This window comes from Nicotiana tomentosiformis, chromosome 7, assembly GCF_000390325.3.
Source record: "Nicotiana tomentosiformis chromosome 7, ASM39032v3, whole genome shotgun sequence".
In the NCBI taxonomy this organism is placed as follows: Eukaryota; Viridiplantae; Streptophyta; class Magnoliopsida; order Solanales; family Solanaceae; genus Nicotiana; species Nicotiana tomentosiformis.
In genome coordinates this window covers 106,781,532-106,807,864 of record NC_090818.1, presented here as the reverse complement: position 1 = coordinate 106,807,864, position 26,333 = coordinate 106,781,532, and the positions used below count along the sequence as shown (strand labels likewise).

Genomic DNA, 26,333 nt, shown 5'->3' with positions numbered 1-26,333 from the left:
GGAATGTTATTGATACAAACCTTATTAATCTTGTACTATATTTCTTTGCAGGTCATGACCTTCCAAGGTTTATTACGCATACTTATATTATCCTTATTCCTAAAGTGAACCATCCCGATTCTCTTTCTGATCTTAGGCCCATTAGCCTAGCTAATGTGACCTCTAAAATCATCTCTAAGATCTTGAACAATAGGCTGGCTAAGATTTTGCCAAAAACTGATTTCTCCAAATCAGTCTGGCTTTATTATGGGCAGATCAATCACAGAGAATATTATGCTTACTCAAGAACTCGCTCAAAATATGAGCTGGGATAATAAAGGTGACAATGTTATCATTAAACTGGACATGTCAAAGACCTATGATAGAGTATTATGGGCCTTTTTATATCAAGTTATGAGAAGATTGGGCTTCAATGAATTTTGGATTGATCTTGTTTTCAGACTTATTTCTAGTATCTGGTAATCTATTTCCATAAATGGAAATAGAACTGATTTTTTTAATTCCTCCAGGGGTTTAAGGCAAGGAGATCCCATCTCTCTCTCTTTACTTGTCTTATTCTCTGAACTCTTATCCAAGACGTTGAATAATATCATTCAATGCGAAGACTTTATTCCTTACAAAATGAGGAAACAAGGGCCTTGTATAACACACCTTACTTATGCTGATGATACTATATTATTCAGCTCTACTGACACCACTTCTATTGAGATCATCAAGCAATGCTTAGATGATTATTCCAACACTTCTGGACAACTAATAAACCTCAATAAATTATATTTTTTCTTACATCCTAATGCTGAGGATAATATAGCTCACCATATTGCGAATCTTACTGGTTTTTCTAATAAGAATTTTCTATTCACTTATCTTGGTGCTCTTATTTACCTAGGAAGGAAAAAAATTGAATATTTCAATGATCTTTCTGACAAGGTTGGTAGGAGAATCCAAAACTGGAATGGGTCGTATGGAGGTAAAGCAATCCTTATTAAGGCAGTTCTTTACTCTATTCCTATGCACATCCTAGAAGCTACTAACCCTCCCAAAACTATACTTCAGGCCATTGAAAAATAATGTTGTAACTTTTTCGGGGTAACTTAGAAGAGAATAAAAAGCATCATTGGTTCTCTTGGTCATCTTTGTGTTTTGATAAGAATAGGGGGGAGCTGGTTTTAGATCCATTCATGATATAGACAAAGCTTTTGCAGCTAAGTCATGGTGGATCTTTAGAACCAAAAACTCCTTTTGGAGGGATTTCATTGAAGCTAAATACTGTAATACTATTCACCCTGTTGCTGCTTCATGAAAACCTGGTCACTCACAGATTTGGAAAAGAATGATGGACATTAAAACTGTTGTTGAGAATCATATCAATTGGAGACTTTTGAATGGAAGAGCCTCTTTCTGGTGGGATAACTGGTCGGATTTTGGCACTCTAGCCAAGCTTATTAATGATCCAAGTAGAGGAAAGGAGACAATTATGGACTTCACTTATGAAGGTATCTGAAACCTTGCAGCTCTTGAGACTGTCCTACCTAGTCCCATTGCAAGGAATATCTCCATGATTAATGTGCCTTTCAATTTTAGAATTAATCAGCCAATTTGGACCATTACTAATGATGGTTCATTCTTTTTGTAAATAGGCTTCGCAAACTTTCAAACAAGCTGCAAATTTTACTAACTCTGCTTTCAATATTTGGCATAAAGGGATCCCTTTTAAAATTTCATTCTTTATGATGAGATTGATACATAATAGACTACCTATTGATGAGATCTCTAAGAGGTATGGCTTTGTTGGACCGCCTATATGCTCTTGTTGTAAAGCTCCCAAAACTGAAACCATTGAACATATGTTCATTCATAGTGATGGGGCATCAAATGCTTGGAAGTTATTTGGTGGCTATTGTGGTGTGAAAGCCACCACTGCTTTGAGACAAACTCTCTTTAACTTGTGGTTAGCAAAGCTAAAAAATAGTGTTCACTCTATTTTACTCCACTGTCTCCCATGCTTGATATGCTGGGAAATTTGGAAACAAAGATGTGCTATCAGATATGGAGATGGAAAACTTTCTGTCAAAAAACTTGTAGTCCAGATCCAGAATATGATTTGCATTCTGATTAATGCCTAGTTCCCATCCTTGCCTATCTTTACTTAGTGGAAACATTTACTCCATGGTGTGGAAATATGCAAGTCTTTACTAAAGATTATTCCTGTTAAATGGATTAAACCACCCGATGGTTATTTAAACCTCAATACTGATGGATGTAGCAAAGGAAACCTAGGGTTAGCAGGTGGAGGAGAAATCAATATGGACACCTAATTATGGCTTGGCTCATGTACTAACAATATGGCGGAAGCAAGGGCTATTCTAGTAGGCTTAATTTGGTGTATTAACAGTGGATATAAAGAGGTCGAAATTGAATCTGACTTTCTAATCCTAATCAATGCAATAAATAATCAGGCTGGAACACCTTGGCAGATTGCCCATTTAATTGAACATATCAGAGAGATGAGGAAGGAAGGCCACATTAAATTCTCACATTGCTACAGGGAAGCCAATTGCACTGCCGACTTTCTAGCTAATTGGATCTTACATAGGAAATCTTCTACTTTCTTCATGGAAGCTAACACTTTACCTATGAAGGTGAGAGCTTCTTTGAAGAATGACAGAAACCAGCTGGTCAACTTCCGAATTAGGACTAGAAAAAAGTCATTCAATGCTTAGCCTTCCCAATTTTAGCTTGTCCTATTGATGAGGAGTTTTTTGGACTTCACAGGCTTTTAATTTGGAGCGTTGGCTATGTATTTCTCTGTTTTGTGCTCCTCTGCTTTTAACTAAGAGGCCAATTAGCTTAGTTTTATCAACCTTTCTTGTATCGAATCTTCCCTTTTTATGGTTTTAATATATAGGTTGAGGTCATGCCTAACCTCTCACCATAATTGTGATATTAAGAGAAAAAAAAGGGTTTTCCACTTTATATAGTAGGGGAGTTTCAATCCTAGTACAAGTCTATACAAGGTAAAAATCATCCCCTTCCGGTAATCATTGATACGCAATTGATATCGGGCAAGATTTATACCGTAACATCCGGTTGAGGACGAATATTTCAGCCCATCGCTTATCTTGTCTAACCATATTTTCCCATTGTCTCGGCTTTTCACTCTGCTAGGACCCGATGCTCGGCCGTGTCCAATCCCGGGTGCACCATTCGTCCTCCCCGGGCTCTAAGATGTGGAATCCCTCGGCTTTACTCGACGCCATGTCAAATCGTGCTTCTCTCTCATTTATTTACCCAAAAATCAGTGATAACTTTATCCCTAATTTTACTCGTATACAAGTATGTACTTTCAAAATCAACCTATATCGAATAGGTTACTTACGCAAAATACTTCCTATTTCTGGCGAAGTATTATGAAAGCGAAGGGTGTTCTGCTTAAGAGCGTAAGATGGAATTTGGGTTACTGCAGATTAATTATCTTCGGTAAACAGATGTGGAAACAGCCTCTTGCAGAAATGAAGGGTAAGGTTGTATATAATAGATCCTTGTGATCCGGCTCTTCCTCGGACGTCGCGCATTGCGGAGCTTAGTGCACCAGGCTGCTTTTTTATTTTATAGATTAATTAACTTCTGGCTTGATTGATGGTGTGGTGATAGGCCACTCATTGACAAATTTATTCATTTATTGTTGATGTTAACTGTATGGGTCAAAAATTATTTCTGATATGACTAAACCATGTTAACATTAAGGAGGCACTCAGAGACTGCCACGTGTCATCAATACGACTTCAACAAAGACCCGGCCAAGGTCGAAGTGGTCCCCGAAGCGATGAAGGGTGCGGTCGAAGAGTCAGCGAAGATCAAGGTCGAGAAGTCATCGTAGATTAATGTCGAGGTCGAGCATCCTGGATAGAGTTATAATGACTAATTTTAGGATATGACACAAAAGAGAATATTCTAGTGGATATTCTTTGTACATGTACTACTAGGTTTTTTGGAATATGTTCCCTATAAATAGAAAGAGACACAATAATGGAGGGGATATTCACTTGTGAAAAAAATGCATTGACTTCATAGAGAGAATCTGATCATATTACAAGCATACGAAAACAACATTTTCACTAAGATTCTTGTCTATCTTTTCCACTTGATCCGAGAACAACCTGAATGCTCAAAGGCTCATCAATCATTCATCATTGTCAGATAGAATATCGACTTATCTCGCCCCTTTTTAGGTGACTCACATATTTTTATTTACTTAAATATCATTTATTGCTACTTATTATTATTTAATGTTATCTTCCACCTTTTTGGATCATTGAACATTGTTATTATTGCTTACGTTTATTATCATTCGATCAAATATACATACTATCTGCCATAAAATTGATAACCTTGTCTTTTGGATATAATATTAGCTAAGATTGACTCTATTTTATATAAATCTAATTGGTTGAACCCGGATCTAAATTTTAAGGTCAAACAGTTTGGCACCGTCTCTGGGGACTTCTTAGCTAATATTTTAATTTCTTTTAGATCTATAACTCACGTGAGTCACTAACCTAAAAAACCACAAGATCATTCTCGTTCTTTGCACATACGGAAACCTACATGGCAGGTAACCAAGGAGATAGGACTAAAGTGACAGGTGACTTCTATGGAAACCTCATGAACGCTATCAACGAGAGTTGTGAAATGCTAGGCGATGGCGTGGCACCCACTGCCTCTCCCCAGGCGTGAGAGGTTGCCTCCCCCCATTGCAGTATAACAAAACCAAATGGAAAAAGGGGTCGTCACGTCCACAAGAGAGGGTACGCCACCGGCCATGAAAAATCTCATCAAAGCGTGGATGACCGATATGTTAGTAAGCGTGCTCAACAAACCTGCTCCATGTATGACCATAGAGACCACAAGAGCCCACACAGTGCAACGAGCAAACGAGCAGGATGATCAACCAACACCAGGTATATTTCACAATATTACTAACAATGCAGGTGACAACGTCCGCACCGCCGTCGTAAAGAGGATGGAAGAAATGGAGAATTTAAACAAAACGCTATGAGATCAAATAAAAGAACACTAAGAATGAGTCGACAAGATACCAGAGGCCCCGAAGCTATTGCCGACGAAGGACGCCGGTAGATTCATATAACATTCGTATAGCATGGAAGCAGCCCCACATGCCGCCATATCTCAAAATATATGATGGAACGACTGACCTCAAAGATCACGTGACTCATTATGTCACCGCCATGAAGGGAAACGACCTCACCAAGGGACAGGTATCCTTTATTTTGCTGAAGAAAGTTTGCGAAACCCTCACGGGAGGAGCACTAACATGGTATTCACAGCGACCAACCCGTTCCATAGAAACCTTAGAAAGAATGGCCGATAAGTTCGTAATAGTGCATGCTGGGGCTAAGAAAGCCGAAACAAGAGTAAATGACATCTTTGCCATCACGCAGTTCCTCGCCCGATTTAACAAGGTAAGGATGACCCTGCCAAATGTGTACGAAGGGATGACAGTCGCGGACTTTCAGAACGAGTTGAGTAGAGAGGGTTCAAGAGCAACCAGAAAATTGCAGAGCCGGTTGATGAAGTACGCTCCAACCACTTGGTATAAAATCCATAATGCTTACTGTGCCAAAGTCCTAGCAGATGATGACGACCTCAACGGACCAACTCGATGGCTCGTCTTGGTACAAGCCAAGCCTAGGAAAGAACAAAGAGACAACATAAGAAGGGATCACCCGGTCTCACAACCAAATAGGGAATGACATCAGCCATACGTCAGGGCCCCTACCCCGCCTTCCTTCCGTTATGATGAAGGCCCATCTAGGTCGAGGATGGGGACTCACCGAAATGAGAGAGGCATGCCCCCTTATTCTCTGCTCACAATTTTTGTGTGTCACCTATAGAAATAGTCTATGCCCTGGAGAGACTCGGCACGAAGGTAAAGTGGACGCCAAAGATGAGGTCCGACCCGAGCACCAGAAAATCTGATGCCCTCTACCAATTCCACCAGAAACGCGGGCACAAGATAGAAGACTGCATCGCCCTCAAGCAAGAGGTTGTGAACATGTTGCAGCAAGGATACCTCAAAGAGCTGCTGAGCGATAAGGGAAGAAACAACTTCGCCAGAGGCCGTGAACGCTAAGGCCCGCCGAAGCCACCATCACCAGCTCACACCATCAACATGATCATTGGCGGCAGCGACGATGCCTCCATCAACGACGTTAAATTAACTGCCACTCACAAGCTCAAAAGATCTATCACCCACGAACGGTATGACAGACTCGAAGAAAGTATCATCTTCGACGAGTCAGATGTCGACGGTTTGGCTTTCCCTCACAATGATGCTCTCGTCATTACTTTACAAAATTTAGATACTAATGTCAAATGTATCATGGTAGACGATGGGAGCGGAGCATGCATTATCCATCCCTGAGTCCTCACCCAGATGGGACTCGAGGAAAAGATAGTGACGCGTTGTATCACACTAACCAGTTTTAATAATGCAGTTGAACGAACATCAGGCGAAATCACACTCCCCATCTTGCCCGGTGGTATAACTCTGGAGACAATGTTCCATATCATGGACCAATCCACCGCATACAATGCCATAGTAGGACGACCATGGATACATCACATGAGAGTTGTCCCCTCCATCTTATACCAAGTGATCAAATTCCCAATACCTTGGGGGATATTCAGCATACGGGAAGAACAACGCACGTCCAAGGAATGCTACTGCATCGCCTTAGACGGCATGACAACCAACAAGAGCAAGATAAGGAAAAAGAGGCAGAGCATTCAAAGATCAGCTTGGCAAGACCATGGAGGTATATATCGAAGACATGCTGGTCAAATCCATAAAGGCGGAGGACCATATCGACCATTTGAAGGAAGCTTTTGACATATTGAGACGGTACAGAATGAAACTAAACCCAGAGAAAATGTGTGTTTGGCATAGCCTCGGGGAAGTTTTTGGGTTTATGAGTGTCACAACGGGGGATCGAATTTAACCCATACCAAATCAAAGCTAACCAAGGGGTACCAGAACAACTGACTACTAAGAAGCAAGTCTAAAGGTTTACTGGTCGAATCACCACCCTATCAAGATTTATCTCGCGGTCATCCAACAAATGTCACAGATTTTTTGGCGTGCTCAAAAAGGATAACGGCCTTGAGTCGACTCCCGAGTGCGTACAAGCTCTGCGAGAGCCGAATGAGTATTTTTCATCACTGCCTCTACTCTCAAAGCCCGAACCAGGGGAACATCTCCTTGTCTAATTGGCCGTCTACGAAGTGGCAGTAAGTGTAGTCCTGATCCAAGAAAGTAAAGGTACGGAATATCCCATTTATTACATTAGCAAAACACTCATCTACGCTGAAACGAGGTAGCCACACCTCGAGAAATTGGCCCTGGCACTAGTGATAGCTTCACGAAAAATTAGACCATATTTCTAGTGCCACCCTATCTCGGTCATTACCACCTTTCCTCTGAGAGGAATTTTACATAAACCCAAATTATCGGGGAGGATGGATAAGTGGGCCATTGAGCTAAGCGAGCACGATATCACATATCAACCGCGAACAACAATAAAGTCGCAAGTGCTCGCCAACTTTGTCGCGAACTTCAGCGCAAAGATAGTGCATAAGGTCGAGAAAGAATCCGTCCAGCTTCTCTCCAAACACAAGACCTCTGGGTCCTACAAAACGATGACACATCCAACTCTTCCGGATCCAGATTGGGACTCGTACTCGAGGTCCCTACCAGCAAAGTAATTCACCAGTCCATAAGATGCCCAGATATGACTAACAACGAGGCCGAGTATGAGGCCATAATTGAAGGATTGAGACTAGCACTCAAGTATGGGGCGAATCAGTTAAAACTTTGTTGTGATTCCCAGCTCGTAGTCAACCAAGTCACAAGGACTTTCCAAATCAAAGAACAAAGGTTGCAAACATATCAGATCGAGATCTGCAAGTTGTTGCCCAAATTCGACGAATGCTAGCTGGACCAGATCCCGCGTGCTCAGAATGTAGAAGCGGATGGCCTCGTCAAATTGGCTGCAGCTACCAAAAGCATTACGACCGAGGATAAAAGTGTTGTCCACCTCCTCAACTCGTCGCTAGACCAAATCGAGGTAAGATATGTAAGTTTAACTTGGGATTGGCGTAATCATATTATCGCCTACTTGCAGGACGACACACTCTCAAACGACAAAAAGGGAGCCAAAAAACTAAGAATGCAGCCAACCAGATACAACCTCCTCCACAACGACCTATACAAGAGGACATACGGCATCCCTCTAGAGAAATGTTTGGGCCCAAACCAAGCCCAGCGTGTCCTCGAAGAAGTCCATGAAGGCCATTGTGGCGCTCATTCTGGTGATCAATGCTCGTTAGATGTCTCATACAGGCAGGATACTACTGGCTCACCATGAAAAAAGATGCCTCAGAATTTGTGAAAAAATACGAACAATGCCTGATATATGAACCAATAATTCACCAAGCAGGCGAGCATCTCCACTCAGTTACTTCTCTATGGCCTTTCATCAAGTGGGTAATGGACATCGTGGGCCCCCTCCTAGCAGGGTGAGGTAACGTACGATTCCTTTTAGTTTTAACTGACTATTTCTCTAAATGGGTGGAAGTATAAGCGTTCTCCCAAATACGCGAACAAGAGGTAATCACCTTCATATCGAAAAACATCATCTACCGATTCGGCATACCCAAAAAGATCAGCTGCGACAACGGAACCCAGTTTATGGGAAAGAAAGTCGCCGAATTCTTCGAGAAATGACATATTAAGAGAATACTTTCGACCCAATATCACCTAGCAGGTAACGGGCAGGCAGAATCCTCCAACATGTCTATATTAAACATCCTGAAGAAAAATCTCGAAGACGCCAAGGGACTGTGGCCGGAAATACTCCCAAAAGTATTGAGGACATATAGAATTACCGCGAAAACTAGCATAGGAGAGACACCTACTCTCTGATCTACGGAACTGAAGCAGTCATACCAGTCAAAGTCGGAGAACCCAGCCTAAGGTATTCCCATAAAGCGACACTAGTAATAACGAGAGTATAAGGCAAGAGCTCGATGAGATTGACGAATGAAGAGATATGGCATACATAAGAATGGTTCTCCAGAAGCAGCAAGCAGAATGTTACTACAACAAGAAGTCAAAGGTCCGGCCGCTCAAAGTCAGGGACTACATACTCAAAGCCAAAACTGGGAACAAACTGGGAGAAGGAAAACAATTACCAAACAATTGGAATATCAGCCACCTAAAATACTTCAACTACTAAAAGGAAGAAGCTCCCCCAAGTCGTACCCTTTTTCCCTCACTTGAGTTTAGTCCCATTAGGGTTTTCTCTAGGAAGTTTTTAACGAGGCGACTAAAGGGACACTTCGAGTCAAAGTATGCGAAGAAGGGACTGCTTTCTCTTACATTGCCCGACTCCTCAATACTCTCCAAGTCGAACAATGAAGGTACTAGATAGACTGGGACTAGGACTGGAACGCTAGCCAATGCCCAAAGTTTGTAACTTTCTTTAATCATGTAATCAGAGCAACAATGTCAAAGTAATAGAAACTTACGGTTATCAAAAACACCTCAACAAAAGGTTAAGTTCGACCCAGCTCGAAAAACACCTATAGGGCCTCGGTCGTACCTTAATAAAAGGTCAAGTTCGACCTAGCTCGAACAACACCTATCGGTCCTCGGCCGCACCTTAATAAAAGGTCAAGTTTGACCCAGCTCGAACAACACCTATCGACCCTAGGTCGCACCTTAATAAAAGGTTAAGTTCGACCTGGCTCGAATAACACCTATCAGACCTCAACCGCACCTTAATAAAAGGTTAAGTTTGACCCAGTTCGAATGACACCTATCGGCCCTCGGATGCACCATAATAAAAGGTCAAGTTCGACCCAGCTCGAACAATACTTATCGGCCCTTGACTGCTCAATTAATAAAAAGTTAAGCTCGACCGAGTTTGAACAACACCTGTCAGCCCTCGACCGTGATTTAACAAGAGGTAAAAATTCCACCAAGTTCGAATAACACCTATCGGCCCTCAGCCATGTTGCAATGGAAGGTTAAATTTAACCAAACGAGAAGCTAAGTCCAACTAAGTTCAAACTTAACCAATCGATCCTCAGACATATTCGATCTATACGGACAAAGAGATGATTCAGCCTATGGCTATTCAACCCAAAGACTACGACCAGTTAGAGGACGTCAACAAAAATATAAAGGAACAAAACATGCAAGTACAAAAACAAATCACGACAAATAAGAAAGACACAAACGGAAGCAAAAATCAACTTTAATATTTACAGATAAGTTTTTTTTTACAAAGGCTCATGTAGACGCCAGCAATAGTACACAAAATGATAAAAACAACTTATTATTGGCCATCGCCATCACGACCCACAACATCCTGACCGGTCCGACCCTCAACAACGGCGCTTCCTTGACCGTCAACGCCATCACCGTCCCAATCTTCAGTGTCCTCTCCATCCTTGCCTAGAGGGTCAATAGAATAGTACCAGCCCTTATCCTCAAGATGATCTACAACATCCTCCCCATTTTCATCCTCTTCGCCAAGGCGAGGCGTAGCTGGGTCGTAGCCATAAGAAATTCGAGCCTCACGAGCCTTGACCCGAGCATCCTCAAGGGCCGCCTCTGAAACAGAACTCATCGTATGAAACTCACGATACATATCCAGTCGGGCCTCAGCATGAATCCATTCTTCATACAGCTCACAGGGGACGTCAGGAAAGCCAGAAGTCGTAGTAGACGAAGAAGGTCGTGCAAGAAGTTGGGCCTTCTCGTGCTCCAGAGAAGAAACTCGATCATAAAGATCGGAGGTCTCTTTTTTCAACTCCCCAATCCTTTCATCAAGCCATTCCTCTTTGGCCCTCGCCATCGATGGGTCATTTTCCCGCTCAGAATGAAGGTTTCGGTTCGCCAACTCAAGGAACTCCACCCTTCTCCGAGCCTCCAATAGAGCGGACTCCGCCTTATCAAGCTCCTCCTACTTCTCGGCGACCTCGCCATTGAGAGCCTCTTCCTTGAACTGGCACTCTTCAAGTTTACCTTGTAGCTAGACCACTTGGGCTTGAAGATTGCTGCACTGGGTCTCTACGCCTCTACTAAGCTCGAGCTCGTCCTCTTTACTCCTCAACGTCCCTTCAAGGATACTACATTTCTCCACAACATGTATCATCTCCTCGTCCCTCTTCTTGAAGTTCTCCCTCAGGACCCGCACATCGCCGCCATCACAAAGCCGGCACCAAAGCTCCCGGTACTTTCTAAGGCACGTTGTATACTTGTCTTTTAGCTTCACGTAAATTTCTTTACGTCTCCTCTCCCATCGAGAACTCTCAATCTCTAGAATAACCGTATACAAAACAAAGAAAAGGTGTTAGAACTTATAAAGAAACTAAGGCATAAGGAAAGGAACAGATGACAATCGTACTTACCCTGAGAGCGAGACCATCAATGTTATTTGATAAAGTACTATCGTTTATCGTCTCGAGGGTCGTACCCTCAATCTAAGAACAAAGAGGACTGAGGGCAGGGACTACTCCCTCGGTATATACAAATAGATTACGATCTATTGAGATCGTAATAGTCATGGAGCCCCCTTCCAACCTCACCTCGAGTTGAGTAAGTCCATCGTCAATCATTCTCAACTCGTCCAGATCCATATCAGAATCAGACCCAGCGTCCTCTTCAGCAACGGTCTTCACTCTGTCATCAGTAGACGAGGGGACATCCACTGCAACCCTAGAAGACGAAGCCTCCTCTTGCCTCAGAAGTACGAGGCCGTCGTCAGGCATCCCGCCTTGGACCGTGTCCCCTGCGAGATGTACCGATGCATCCACATTCATCTCCTCCAAATGCAGGGCCTCAGAGTCCTCCCCAGTGCTCTTCCCAACATGCAATGTGCCCGTCTCTCGAAGAAAAAAGTTGCCTTATTCTAAGTCGACGACTATTGGCCTTTCTCCACCCGTATCAATGACTCTCCTTTTACGGGGCATTAGACCACAATCCTTAGGAGAGATATCGTAGTTCTCATCAATTAGTGAAACGAGTTGAGGAGCGGAAGCAGCGGACAGAACGGAGGTAGATTGTTGGAATGCGGTAGCCGAGGGAGGGGTCGGTACAGAAGAGGCAGTAGCCACAATAGGGGCAGAAGCCTAAGGTGCAACAGCCTTTCTCTGAAAGGATGGCACCGATGCCCGACTCCCTCGAGAAGACCCCCTGCCTGGGAAAAAGATAAACGTTGAAATTACTAAAATGAATTTGCATACACCGGAAAATGAAACGACCACGGTCAAGCAGAAGAAGTTACCTATTGAAGGAAGAGCCGATTTGAACTTCTTGATGAAACTCGGCCAGTCGCGGATTCCTATGACGTGGGGGAGGATTTGCTTGAGCCAGTCAAAAATGCGCATGACTAGAAGGGGAGGTTGATTGCTGGCTACAAGAAAAAGAAAATCCTTCAACAAATTTTGAATCAAGTAAAAGAATGCAAATGAAAACCGGACACTTACGCGTATAATTCTAAGCCTCAGGAAAGCCATCAGCGTTAGCCACCACATCCTCGGTCCTGAGGTAGAAGAAATTGAGACAGACCTAGCGATTGGCCTTATCATCCGTCTTCAACACCAAGCATTTGCCTTCGCGATGGCGAAGATTCAATATCATTCCCCTAAAGAAGCTAGGGGCGAAGAGATATACCAAGTGTTGCAACGTCAGTTCGACTCCGGCCAGATCGAAAAATTTGGTCAGCATTCTAATAATCGTGTAGACGTATGGCGCAAGCTGAGCAAGACAGGCGCTATAGTGACGGCAAAATTCCTCCACCAATAGAAGAAGGGGGAAAGAATAGACGATAAGAAAGGGATAGGCGTATTGTTGCTCCAAAACGCACACGCAAGTATACATGGTCGTACAAGTAATATAGGATTGTAAGTCCAGATATCGTACCCACAGGGACTTGTGATTAACTATCAACTAAATTAAATCAAACAATTAATCTATTTAAGTGAATCCTAACGTATGAATATTTAACTAAAATTAATCTAAAGTAACAAATTAAGAGATTAAAGAATACAACGACAAGCTTAAAGACGTATTCAGTGTGAGTGAATATTCTAGAGCTATGAGTTAGCTAACAATCCCGTTGAGTTTTCCACTTAAATCGTCTAATTAATTTATCTGGTTTATTGGTTGACAAGGTTAATATTGCTTGTAGTCTTCTCCTGAAGTACTACTCGCCTATTCAAGCTAATCTAACACCTATATTCCTATGGAATGAGAATTAACAAGAACACATTAATAATTCCTGTATAGTAACCAAGCAAGGCGATTAGGTATATTCCTATCCTAACCTCAAATCCGCCCCACCTCAGAGTTAAGATCTTGCTCTACTCAATCTTATATGCAATCTAGAATTCCCTCTCCCGAGTTCAATCCTAGATTCGTAGATAGTATTCAATTGGTGATCAAGCAATTAAATAATTAAGCGCAAGATTGAATAAATAAACCAATATGATAAAATAGTAAGAATAATTTGAACTTCAAACTACAACGTTCATGTAGCACCCAACAACTCTTGAACTAATAAACTATGAGATTAAAGGAAGAGAAGAGAAGAAAAACTAGTTGAAGGCCTCCTCCAAGCGTGGTGTGTGTTCCTCCACGTGAATTCTTGCCTCCGGTCACAAAACTCCTCTAAAAATGGTGGTTAATGACTATTTATATGTGTAGGAAAAAAGCCTAGATGAAATAACCAAGTCCAAAACCAAAAAGGAGACAAAATAGGCTTTAAAACCTGGAACACCCTCGCTACATACCGTGCGACACGGCTCTACCGCCCAGTGAACCTCGCTGTAAGCCTCGCGACGTGAGCTATGTCGCGCGCTCCACCTCACTGCAACCCTGGCGATGCGAGCTCTGTCGCGAGCAAAATCTCTCGCTTCGCCTGCTCTAACGTGAGCTTGTTGGCTCGCTTCGCCTGATGCTTCTCTGCTTCAATTCAATTTTGAGGTCTTTTGTTAGTTCTGGTTGCCTAACACTCTCATTTCTTTCCTTTGCTTTCCAATTTCATCTCACGTCAATTTTCACACATTATCCTCTAACAATTTTGTCTTCAATCATTATCTAATCATGATACCATAATATTTTTCATCATCAAATAATCACAAGTCATTCTTGTAGTGCATAAAATACACATAAAATCGCTACTTTGCTCCCAATTTCGTCTTCAACGTACGTACACATAAAATAAACTCAATTAAGCACAAATATAGTATAGTTTAGCATTAACGCATCTAAAATGTAAGGTAAGTAATGCACTAAAAATATATAAGTATAGTCAAACATCACCCCCACACACTTAAACATTGCTCGTCCTCGAGCAATCAAACTACACTTTATATAGACATGACCTTTTTAAACAATTCTCCTAACTCATCACACCAAAAATCTTTAAAATAGACTAAGCACAAGGATGTAACATCTTCACCTCAAAATTTGACTCACAAGTACCACGCATTATTGACAACTCACTCACTTACTCTAACATAGGGGTCAATGACATTACATTTTCTTCATGAATCAAGTGCCCTCACACAACAAAAGAGAGTAGTTCCACACACAATAAAAATTTAAGAACAATTAGGAACTCAAGATAGAAAAAATTCACTCACTCTCAGAAATAATATTCATATGCCACAAAAGATGCACCATAGGCTTGCCCGTAGTGTACTACTCTACTAATCGAGCTCATTCAGTCTAGGATCAAGTAGGACTTTAATTGGTTGTAATGTAGGTTGCAGGTCAGGTAGGATATATTTGGATATAAGAGTGACTACACCTCCCTAAGCACTTTAATACATACACTTTAACATTTAAACCCCACACTTCAAACCATAACTCCACCTTCACATAAATGTATATTAACTCCATACTTCTTTAAGCACAATTACATCAAGAGTCACCATTGTTAAGGAATATTTTTCACAGCAATACAACTATATTTTTCTTTTCTTTTTCAATTCAAGTGGCTCTTATTATTTATTTTTCAAAACAGTGCATCTTTCTCCTTATTTCATTAATTCCACTCAAAAGCCAAACCAACCACCTCACACTTTAACTTTTACAAAGTTCATAACAACTCAAGTGCTCATGAGAGGTTAAAAGGTTCAAATAGATTATTAATTCAAACAAATGGGTAAGGCTTGTAATGTGGTTGCCAAAGAAATAGGATTACAGGCTCAAAGGGTTAACTACGATACATAACAATTAGGCGGGTAAACTATATATATCTGGCTCAACAAAGAAACACCTATATCACTTCCAAGACTGAACAACACTACTATTTCGCTTTGCAATCACACGGGGTAAGTTCTAGACATCTAATTCAATGCACAAGATAACTCACAAACCTCACATACACATGGCACATAACTCACTCACGATTGGACTCATCAAGATACTCTAGTCAAAGCAAGCAAAGTTAAGATCATACGATTTAAGGTACTTATACCAGAGTCAAAAACTGAGCCTAAGCGTCACAACCAAAGTACTCACTATTCTCAAGGCATAACAAACTCAAGAGATATTGCTCCAATTTAATTTATCTCACAGTGGCTCCTACTCTTAAAAAAATAAAACTAACTACACCTGGTTCAAACAAAACCCTTGGAAAAGAACCTAGACACAATAAAATAATCAAGGGGGAATTATTACACTACCTAACAAAAAGAAATCTTTTTATCTTTTTTCTTTCAACTTATATCCCTCAAGACACTTGTCGAATGCGATCCATCGTTGGGAGAAGTCCAAAATTTTATAATTTTCTTTTTTACTACACTAAGAACGAGTACTACAACTAAGCTAAGATAGCACAAAAAAATACCCAAACAATCTCCTCACCCCACACTTAAAATTGTGCAATGTCCTCAATGCACACTATAAATAACAAGAGGGAAAAAGAGACTCCCTGGTAGGCCAAAGGCCGAAGAATTAGCAGCTCACGGGATACCCAGACTTCTCCCATGTATTATGCTTTGTGTGGGCACCCCACACTTAGTTCTCACCCTCAAGCTCACTTTTGCACTCTTCCAATGGCTTTGCCTCCTATGCTCATAATCCTCCAAAACAAAAACAAATACTGCAACAATAATAAGAAAAAAATAGAAATAAACGAAAGCAGTAAAGATGGGTTGCCTCCCAACAAGTGCCTGAATTAACGTCGCGGCACGACGCCATCACTTTCACCACTTTTCCTTCCACTTTGAGGATATAAATTGTGCCCCAAATTTTGCATCAATTTTTCTATCACATTCCTGGGATGGTGGTGTAAAAATAAAGGAACCAAGTAATAGGTATCGCATCTTGCACTTCTTGGCCTTTAAGTGCGGGATGTCGTTTTGTCTCATTGGTATGACAAGTTTCAGTATATAAATACTTTGTTCCCCATTTATTGACTCCTCTATATGCTCGAATGGATCAATTCTCGTGTCACCAACTAAGCACAATATTGAAAAATGGTTAGAATGAGGTCCAATGCGGTCCAACTCTAGAATTACTTCACTTTTGACATCCTCGCTTTTGCACACTTAGTCAACCTGGGCATTATTAAATATATTTTGGTCGAATAGTTAGAATTCCTCTTTCCGCTCCACAAGTTGGCCAGTATCCACAAATATAGGTTATAGGGCATCAGACGGCTCAAACGTTTTATTCAATTAATCCTACAAGTAATGGATATCTGAGCCAAATTGGTCTACCTTTTGCCTGAGCTCATTTCTTTTGTGTATCAGCTATTCTGCCATATTTGACAAACCATTATGTAGAACCCCATGAAATTTTACCAGTTGACCTTGTTCCTCCAGCCAAGATTGGCTCATGATATCTTCTTCTTCAAAGTTATCTTCTTGTGGGAACACGCTCTCTTCGTCGAGTTGAGGTTCTTCTTGGAAATTGGCCATTAATTCATCCATTCTAGCCTGAAGTCTTTTGATCGCTAAGGCATCAAGAACTTGTTGCTCGGTTACTTGACTTATCATGTCCATAATAGCTTTTTAATTTTCATCTTGTTGCTCGGCTACTTGCCTCATTATGTCCATAATACGAGCATCGCGTTTCATATCCTCCACTTCATTGCTCCTATCAAACTCATAAACATTATTTGAAATATTATAATAAGAGCTCTGAGGATAACAAGAATTAGGACAACCATACCAATGGCCACCTTGACAACCACACACATTACAAAAATTCCACACATAAGATTGAGATGCACAATTTTGCCACAAGTGTAGTCCTCCATAATATGGACAAGGATCACCATAATAAGAATAACCAATATTCGACCAATTATCATTCCAAGATGCCATATCAACAAAGATAGTAAATATTAAACTAAGATAAAAATTTAAAAACTTGAATAGACAAAGAGTAAAAATCTAATCTAGTAGACTAGTTAATTTCTAAGTCCCCGGCAACGGCGCCAAAAACTTGTTGCTCCAAAACGCACACGCAAGTATACGTGGTCGTACAAGTAATATATGATTGTAAGTCCAGATATCGTACCCACATGGACTTGTGATTAACTATCAACTAAATTAAATCAAGCAATTAATCTATTCAAGTGAATCCTAACGTATGAATATTTAACTAAAATTAATCTAGAGTAACAAATTAAGAGATTAAAGAAAACAACGACAAGCTTAAAGACGAATTCAATATGAGTAAATATTCTAGAGCTACGGGTTAGCTAACAATCTCATTGAGCTTTTCACTTAAATCGTCTAATTAATGTATCAGGTTTATTGGTTGACAAGGTTAATATTGCTCGTAGCCTTCTCCCGAAGTACTACTCGCCTATTCAAGCTAATATAACGCCTATATTCCTATGGAATTAGAATTAACAAGAACGCATTAATAATTTCTGTATAGTAACCAAGCAAGGCGATTAGGTATATTCCTATCCTAACCGCAAATTCGTCCCCTTCAGAGTTAAGATCTTGCTCTACTCAATTTTATATGCAATCTAGAATTCCCTCTCCCGAGTTCAATCCTAGATTCGTAGATAGTATTCAATTGGTGATCAAACAATCAAATAATTAAGCGCAAAATTGAATAAATAAACCAATATGATAAAATAGTAATAACAAATTAAACTTTAAACTACAACGTTCATATAGCACCCAACAACTCTAGAACTAATAAACTATGCGATTAAAGGAAGAGAAGAGAAGAAAAACTAGTTGAAAGCCTCCTCCAAGCGTGGTGTGTGTTCCTCCACGTGAATTCTTGCTTCCGGTCGCAAAACTCCTCTAAAAATAGTGTTTAATGACTATTTATATGTGTAGGGAAAAAGCCTAGACGAAATAACCAAGTCCAAAACCAAAAAAGAGATAAAATAGGCTTTAAAACTCGGAACACCCTCGCTACAGACCGTGCGGCACGAGCTCTACCGCCCAGTGAACCTCGTTGTAAGCCTCGCGGCGCGAGCTATGTTGCGCGCTCCACCTCGCTACAACCCTGGCAACACGAGCTCTATCGTGAGAAAAATCCCTCGCTTCGCCTGCTCTAACGCAAGCTTGTTGACTCGCTACGCCTGATGCTTCTCCGCTTCAATTCAATTTTGAGGTCTTTTGTTAGTGCTAGTTGCCTAACACTCTCATTTCTTTCCTTTGCTTTCCAATTTCATCTCACGTCAATTTGCACACATTATCCTCTAACAATTTTGTCTTCAATCATTATCTAATCATGATATCATAATATTTTCCATCATCAAATAATCACAAGTCATTCTTGTAGTGCATAAAATACACATAAAATTTTTACTTTGCTCCCACTTTCGTCTTCAACGTACCTACACATAAAATAAACTCAATTAAGCACAAATATAGTATAGTTTAGCAATAACGCACCTAAAATGTAAGGTAAGTAATGCATTAAAAATATATAATTATAGCCAAACATCACGTATAAAGTACAATATCCAGGGCGATGAACATGTACCACGTCCCCACCAGTCAGGATCAGTTCGACATGATTTGGAAGGCCGAACTTGGCCTTAAGTTCTGCCAATTCTTTAGACGTCATCGTCGATAAGAAATTCCTGGGTGCAGCGTCCGGTGATCGGGTGAGGTCAGACCTAACGTCAGGATTGCAGGGGATTATTTCATCCACTTACGAGAATACTTCATCCTCAACAATGGAAGAAACACCATCCCCATAGGAAGGAAACACAATTGCCAAGGGAGCAACGTGACCCCTTCGCCAACGTTTGGGGTAAGTTGGACATGATGCAAAGTAATAAAGAAGAATAACAAACGAGAAACAAAACGAGGAAAGGAAGTTCAAAGAAGAAAAATGCAGAGATGGAGGTTTGTGCTCTGAAAAGTTAGAGGAAACAAACTTCAAATTCAAGTTCAAGAACCTCTATTTATAGAGATCATGGTGCTAAAATCGAAAATGGCTCGTCATAATTGGCAACGTAATCTAAACGGCAGATCCAATCAAGGTTCATGCACGAATCGAAGCAACGTATCGGGAATATGCGTCATAATGATGCATGATGTCGTGACATCAATCTAACCCTTGGACAGGATAACTCCAACAAATCACCCGGGAAACCTGAGGTATTTGAAATATGCGCCCACCGAGGGCCACATTGCCTGTTCGACACCACGTTTATGACTCTTGCAGCTTACTCGATAAGTCGAACGAAAATGAAATTATCCACTCATTAAGCTTACCTGTGAGGACGACCTCAATAAGCTGAGGGACTAACTGTATGGGTCAAAAATTATCTCCAATATGACCAAACCATGTTAACATTAAGGAGGCACTCACAGACTGTCACGTGTCATCAGTACGACCTAAATAAAGACCTGCCCAAGGTCGAAGTGGTCCCTGAAGAGATGAATGGTGCGGTCGAAGAGTCAGCGAAGATCAAGGTCGAGAAGTCGTCATAGATTAAGGTCGAGGTCGAGCATCCTGAACAGATTTATAACGGCTAGTTTTAGGATATGAGACAAAAGACGCTACAAGAAAATGCTTATTTTTTGGGGGGTTATTTTGATAATTTGTGACGGTTTCTGACCCCCACAAAATGAATTGTGGCGGTTTTTAAAAATGCCACAGTTACGATTGCCACGAGTAATATTGTGATATTTTTTGAAACTCCCACGATAACCCCCACAAATTAAATTTTAAATTTGTGACGGTTTTCTATAGAGAGAATCTGGGCATATTACAAGCATACGAAAACAACTTTTATATATATATATATATATATATATATATATATATATATATATATATATATATATATATATTTGGGGACTTGTAACCCCGTAATATGATCTCATTTGTTTTTAAAAAAAAAGCAGATTGTAGCATTATTCCATTACAAAAAACTCATAATAGCAAACATCATAAATTCATCAAACTAAATTAATACTAACTCTTGCAAGGTACTCAAAATTTATTATGCAAAACACCAATTCTGCTCATACAAAGGGGTACATTACAAATAATTGAAATATAAGAGAATGTTGCTACTGCATTGTTAAACAAGCATACGAAAACGCATAGAATATATTCATGTACCTGTACTGCTAGCTTTATTTTTGGAATATGTTCCCTATAAATAGAAAAAGACACAATGATGAGGGTATTCACCTGCACGAAAAACGTATTGACTTTATAGAGAGAATCTGGGCATATTACAAGCATACGAAAATAACTTTTTCACTAAGATTCGTGTCTAACTTTTCCACTTGATCCGAGAACAACCTAAATGCTCAAAGGCTCATCAATCATTCATTATTGTCAGAAAAAATATCCATTAGATCTCGCCCTTTTCGGGTGACTCACATATTTTTATTTACTTAAATGTCGTTCATTTCTACTTATTATTTTTTAATGCTATCTTCCAACTTTTTGGATCATTGAACACTTGAACACTGTTATTATTACTTACATTTATTGCCATTCAATCAAATATACATACTATCTGTCATAAAATCGATAACCTTATCTTTTAATTATTAATATTAGCTAAAATTGACTTTGTTTTATATAAATCTAATTGGTAGATCTAAGTTTTTGGGTCAAACACTAACCGAATTGACACAGATGCTAAAGTCTCTGACGTGTTGTTGGATTGAGCATGAGATTTTTCTTTTGTCGTTTATTTTCTTAACCTATCTGACATAAATAATATTTTATCCCTATTTATTTCTGACCATGTTCTATTTGCCGATACGGTTACTTGGATTAGAACAAGTAATGAAAATTTTAGTACTAAATCGGCAATATATATTATACCTGTGATGATGCTACTACTCCAGTTGATAGGAGATGAACTAATATATGGAAACTTCGCCTTCCTGAGAAACTAAAATATTTCATATGACTTGTAAGACATAATAAACGACTTATAATGTCCAATAAGCTTAAATTCACCAGGAAGATAATCGACTCACCAAAAAATGAGAACAATCATGTGATGATGATGTAGAGGACTCTTCACATATTCGAACATGTCCAAAGTTTAAATTAAGAGATAGAAGTGAAAATAGATGGTCTGTTTGCTGTCAAGCTTATCAAAGAAGACGACATACAGGATCATCCTCTTCGAATTTTTATTGAAGATTGCAGATACTTGCTACAAGTCAACGACGCGAATTAGTCACATCTGTGGCATGGATTTTTGGCAAATGAAGGTCACAAACATAAAGAAAACTTGCTAGTATGGCAAGAGAGGCGTTCAACGAAATGAATTTCTTTTTCCCAGTGCTTATGAAAGATTTTAATATTTTTTAGTATTTTCCAGTGTACCAAAAATAAATCCACTCACTCCCCTGACCCACACATACCCCACAGACCTCAACCATCCCTACCCCTTGCTTCCATCAATTAGCTCAACGAAGAAAACATTAATGAAAATGCAGAGATTTGAATGTGGGTGACGAGTGCACATAAGTCATCCTTGAATTAATTGAGGATAAATTGTCGGTCAACATGAAGCATAAAAAAATTGTTGATCAAGAAACATTGCATCTCCTGGTCATTAAAACACTATAAAGAAAACAAAAATTCAAGAATCAAAACCCACCCCATAAATTTCCTTTCCTTTAAACATAGTGAAGTAATAATCCAGACAACTTAATTATTGAGATGGCAGAAGTGAAGTTGCTTGGTGTTTCACTCAGCCCTTTTAGTTGCAGAGTTGAATGGGCTCTGAAGATTAAAGGAGTGGAATATGAATTTATAGAAGAAGACCTACAAAACAAGAGCCCTCTGCTTCTTCAATCCAATCCTGTTCACCAAAAAATACCAGTGCTAATTCACAATGGAAAACCCATTTCTGAGTCTATGGTCATTGTTGAATACATTGATGAAACATTTGAAGGCCCTTCTATTTTGCCTAAAGACCCTTATGAACGAGCGATGGCACGTTTCTGGGCTAATTTTCTTGATGTTAAGGTAAGGTTGAATTTGCTTTTGCTCAAATTGACTTGTCCTTTTTCTTTTAAGGATCCATTTTAAATTATTTATTAATTTGAGCCTCGCTATGTCAATCGTTTTTTAATTTATCTTGCTCTTGCCTTCTTTCAATTGAAATTCATGGTCACGTTGTTAGGGGTGGCAAAGGGGCAGGTTGAATCAAATTTGGGCTAGTCAAAACATGTCAAGTTAAAAGATAGCTTGGACTAGTAAATTGATATAATCTTCAATCTCAATTTTTGATTTTGTAAAATGAGTCTTAATCCAACCAGTTTAAGGTTGGACGATTTGGGCGAATTACGAATAAATGGATTAGTTTTGACCCTGTTGTCCGCAAGTCATGCAATATATACCTATCTGCAGAATATATTTTGATAAAAGTAGAAATGTTTGGAACTCAAGATTTGAGTTTTTTGCAGTGCTTGACTACAACTGGGAAAGCTTATTTTGGCAAAGGAGAGGAGTCAGACAAAGCTAAAGAGGAATGTGGTGAGTTGCTGAAGATTCTTGATAATGAGCTCAAGGACAAAAAGTTCTTTGTGGGAGACAGCTTTGGGTTTGCTGATATAGCTGCTAATTTGATAGCATTTTGGCTTGGAATTGTTGAAGAAGCCTCTGGAGTAATTTTGGTGACAAGGGAAAAATTCCCCAATTTTTGTGCTTGGAAAGATGAGTATATTAACTGCAGCCAAGTTAAAGAATATTTCCCTTCAAGGGATGCGTTACTTGCCCATTTCCAAGCTCGCTTTCAAGCTGCGGCAGCCGTATCAGCTCCCTAATGAAACCACTTCTTTGTTTGTGAATTATCATGATTTTGGCAATAAAACTACCTATTAAAGAAAACTAGCTTAGCCTGCTTTTCACAGAGTAGGTAGTATCTTGTGTATTTGTTTTGCTGCTTTGTCAGTGATTGTATGTGATTGTAATTTCTTCCAGCTACTACATGATAAGAGTCATGTTTTTATCTTCGCCTTAATCTAGTGGAGTTTCAAACAAAAGGTTTTTAGGGGTTGTTCGCAACAGATTTTGTGATAAGCTTGCTTGTGAATGGCCAAAACATGTCATTTTAGACGCTTGGCAATTATTGATCGGTCCCTATTTTAGACTGGGATTGCCAAATTATTTCACACATGGCGTCATCTTGTTGGCTTTGAGTTTAACTGGATATGATATGTCAGCTGACACATGGCATGAGTTTGGGCCTTAAGATGAAATAGACCTGGGGTTGAAAATAATAAATAGACTAATTTAATTTGTAAAGTCCAAATTATTTATTTTACTTAAATAAAATTAAGATTCAATCCAAATTTTGTATGGATTAAACTAAATAAATTTTATATGTCTACAGATGTCCCTACTTCAAATCTTGTCGAAGTGTAAACTTGATGAGTATTAGGGACGAGGCTTGAAGTACTGGAGAAGACAATAATTTTTTTGTCACCTAACAAAAACACTTGCTCATGCACTTTGGTTGAGCATTAGGTGGAACCACATAATCATAGTGACAAGTAGATCCTAGTCAAATAACGGGTATCCCACTCTTGTGTTGCATCTTTAATTTGAAGACAAAGGGTGTGTTTGGTACAAAGGAATAGAAAATATTTTTATGGAAATGAATGATTTTATCACTTATTTTCCCTGGTTTAGTTAGTGAGTGGAAAAAGTTTTTTGGAAAATATTTTCTAGTGTTTGGTTAGAGAGTATAAAATATTTTTAGGAAAATAATTTTTATACTACTCTTATCAACCAACCCTCCCCAAAAGAAAGTACTCGCTTTGTTGGAAAAAAATACTTTTTCTATTTCAGGGGAAAAAATACTTAGTTTGTTGAAATGAAAGAAATTAGTTTTTCTACATCATGAAAAGAAAGTACTCGTTTGGTTGAAATGAAAGAAACTACTTTTTTCACATCATGAAAAAAGTATGTGTTTTGTTGAAATGAAAGAAAATACTTTTACTACATCATGAAAAGAATATACTCATTTTGTTGAAATAAAAAAGTACTCTATCTACAACATGAAAAGAAAGTACTCATTTTTTGAAAAAAAAATACTTTTTCTATTCCAGGAAAAATAAATATGTAGTTTGTTGAGATGAAAAGAAATATTTTTTCTATATCATAAAAAGAAGTACTTGTTTTGTTGAAATGAAAGAAAATATTTTTTTTACATCATGAAATGAAAATACTCATTTTTTGAAAAAAAATACTTTTTTCTATTCCAGGGAAAGAAAATACTTAGTTTGTTAAAATGAAAGAAAATATTTTTTCTACATCATGAAAAGGAAGTACTCGTTTTTTTTAAATGAAAGAAAATATTTTTTTCTACATCATGATAAAAAGTACTTATTTTGTTGAAATAAAAGGAAATACTTTTACTACATCTTGAAAAGAATATTCTTATTTTGTTGAAATAAAAAAAAAGTATTCTCTCTACAATATGAAAATAAAGTACTCTTAATAATAGTTCTATTTAGGTCAAGTGGTGGGCGAGGTTGGGATGGGTGGAGTGTTGTTGGGGTGGGTTGGTGGGCATGGGGATAGGGTGGAGAAGGTTGAAAAGGAGTTTTCGAAAACGTTTTCTCTCCTTTTGATAGGGAAAACATTTTCCTCCAATTGAAGGAAAATAAGTTGATAAGGAAAATATTTTCAAAAATATTTAATCCAACCAAACATGAGAAAATTGAAAAATACCAAACCCACCCAAAGTTTGGTAGTTTTTCCTCGAATACGACTCAGAATCCTTTTCTTTAAAGAATAAGAGACTTTGTAATCAACTAGGAATTCTCTTTTTATTTAACGTGGATGTCCTGTACACCAAGTAAGACACCACCGTCTCATGAGCTCTATAAAAAAGACAAGAGCTGGACCTCAGACATATAAGAGCACAAACTTGCAACTTGAGAAGTTCGGCTAACCATTTCAGAAGATATACAAACCTCTTACCATTTGTAATTCATTTCTCTCGCATCTCTTTTTTTTATATTCCTTCTCACAGTTTATTTTTTTTTTCTTTTTCAGGAATTGACATCACCCAAAAAGGAAGTTCGAATCTGCAAACCTTCAGCAATTTAGATGGTTGTTTTGATATTAAACTGATACGAGTCGATCTAGTTAGATTTCTAAATTAGCTATTTTAGTTGCCAATTCAAATTTTAGTTGAAGCCAATTTGTATTTTAGTTGAAGATTTAATCATTGTATTAGTTGTTAGTTAAGGTCACGTGCAGCATGTGACTTCTGGTACAACTGTGAGGGAGTAGTTATAACTTACTTACGGATTCCTTTTCTCTTTCGAATTGCTCGTGTATACATAGCAGTGGATTTAGTTGTACAATTCATTCGAACATTTTAATCAATAAGAATCCCTCTTATCTCTCTCAGCTCTTCTTTTATTCTTCTTCTCCCTCAAGTTCAACTGTTCGGGAGCAATTCTACACATTTACTTCTTAGGTTTTGCTTATTCTCCTTCCAATTCTGTATAGTGCGTATCATTGGTATCAGATCAGTGCTCTTCCGACCTGTTACCATGGGTGATCACATCACTCGTATGCAAGAGTTACGAAGAGAAGTTGATTCTTTGAAGGGATCGATGGAAGGTGTAGTTGGTTCTATCGCAAATCAGTAGCAAGCAGTAGATGCAAAGGTGGCACATGCGATTAAGGAAATTAAGAGGTTAATAACGGGAAATTTGAACCCTCAAATGGTTCAAAACCTTCCTGCTATTGGAGAAAACCATGTGGATAATAATGTTGTTCCTGTGGAGAATGGGTACAG

At 39.2% G+C, this 26,333-nt stretch overlaps 1 protein-coding gene and 2 long non-coding RNA genes across 3 annotated transcripts in view; 1 reads left to right on the top strand and 2 right to left on the bottom strand.

Annotated features, from left to right (window-relative positions):
• Window positions 1-23,409, bottom strand: part of LOC138896556 (uncharacterized) — a 55,962-nt gene extending 32,553 nt beyond the window's left edge. The window contains exon 1 of the long non-coding RNA XR_011409912.1: window positions 23,350-23,409. This is a non-coding gene — a long non-coding RNA (uncharacterized lncRNA). The remainder of the gene's footprint in view (window positions 1-23,349) is intronic.
• Window positions 20,517-21,832, bottom strand: LOC104116178 (uncharacterized). The gene is made up of 3 exons (XR_690807.2): window positions 21,538-21,832; window positions 21,380-21,449; window positions 20,517-20,731 (listed from the first exon to the last, which is right to left on the bottom strand). It is a non-coding gene; the product is annotated as an uncharacterized lncRNA (long non-coding RNA).
• On the top strand, window positions 22,007-23,529 carry LOC104116105 (probable glutathione S-transferase). Its single transcript, XM_009626924.4, has 2 exons — window positions 22,007-22,540; window positions 22,981-23,529. Exons 1-2 carry the CDS (start codon window positions 22,232-22,234, stop codon window positions 23,338-23,340), a joined length of 669 nt encoding a protein of 222 aa, XP_009625219.1. The 5' UTR covers window positions 22,007-22,231; the 3' UTR covers window positions 23,341-23,529.
• Window positions 23,530-26,333: the final 2,804 nt, after the last annotated feature.

Coding starts and splice junctions, on each gene's coding strand:
- LOC104116105 (XM_009626924.4), top strand. CDS start 22,232: ATGGCAGAAGTGAAGTTGCTTGGTGTTTCACTCAGCCCTTTTAGTTGC. Junction 22,541..22,980: donor CTAATTTTCTTGATGTTAAG/GTAAGGTTGAAT, acceptor AGTTTTTTGCAG/TGCTTGACTACAACTGGGAA.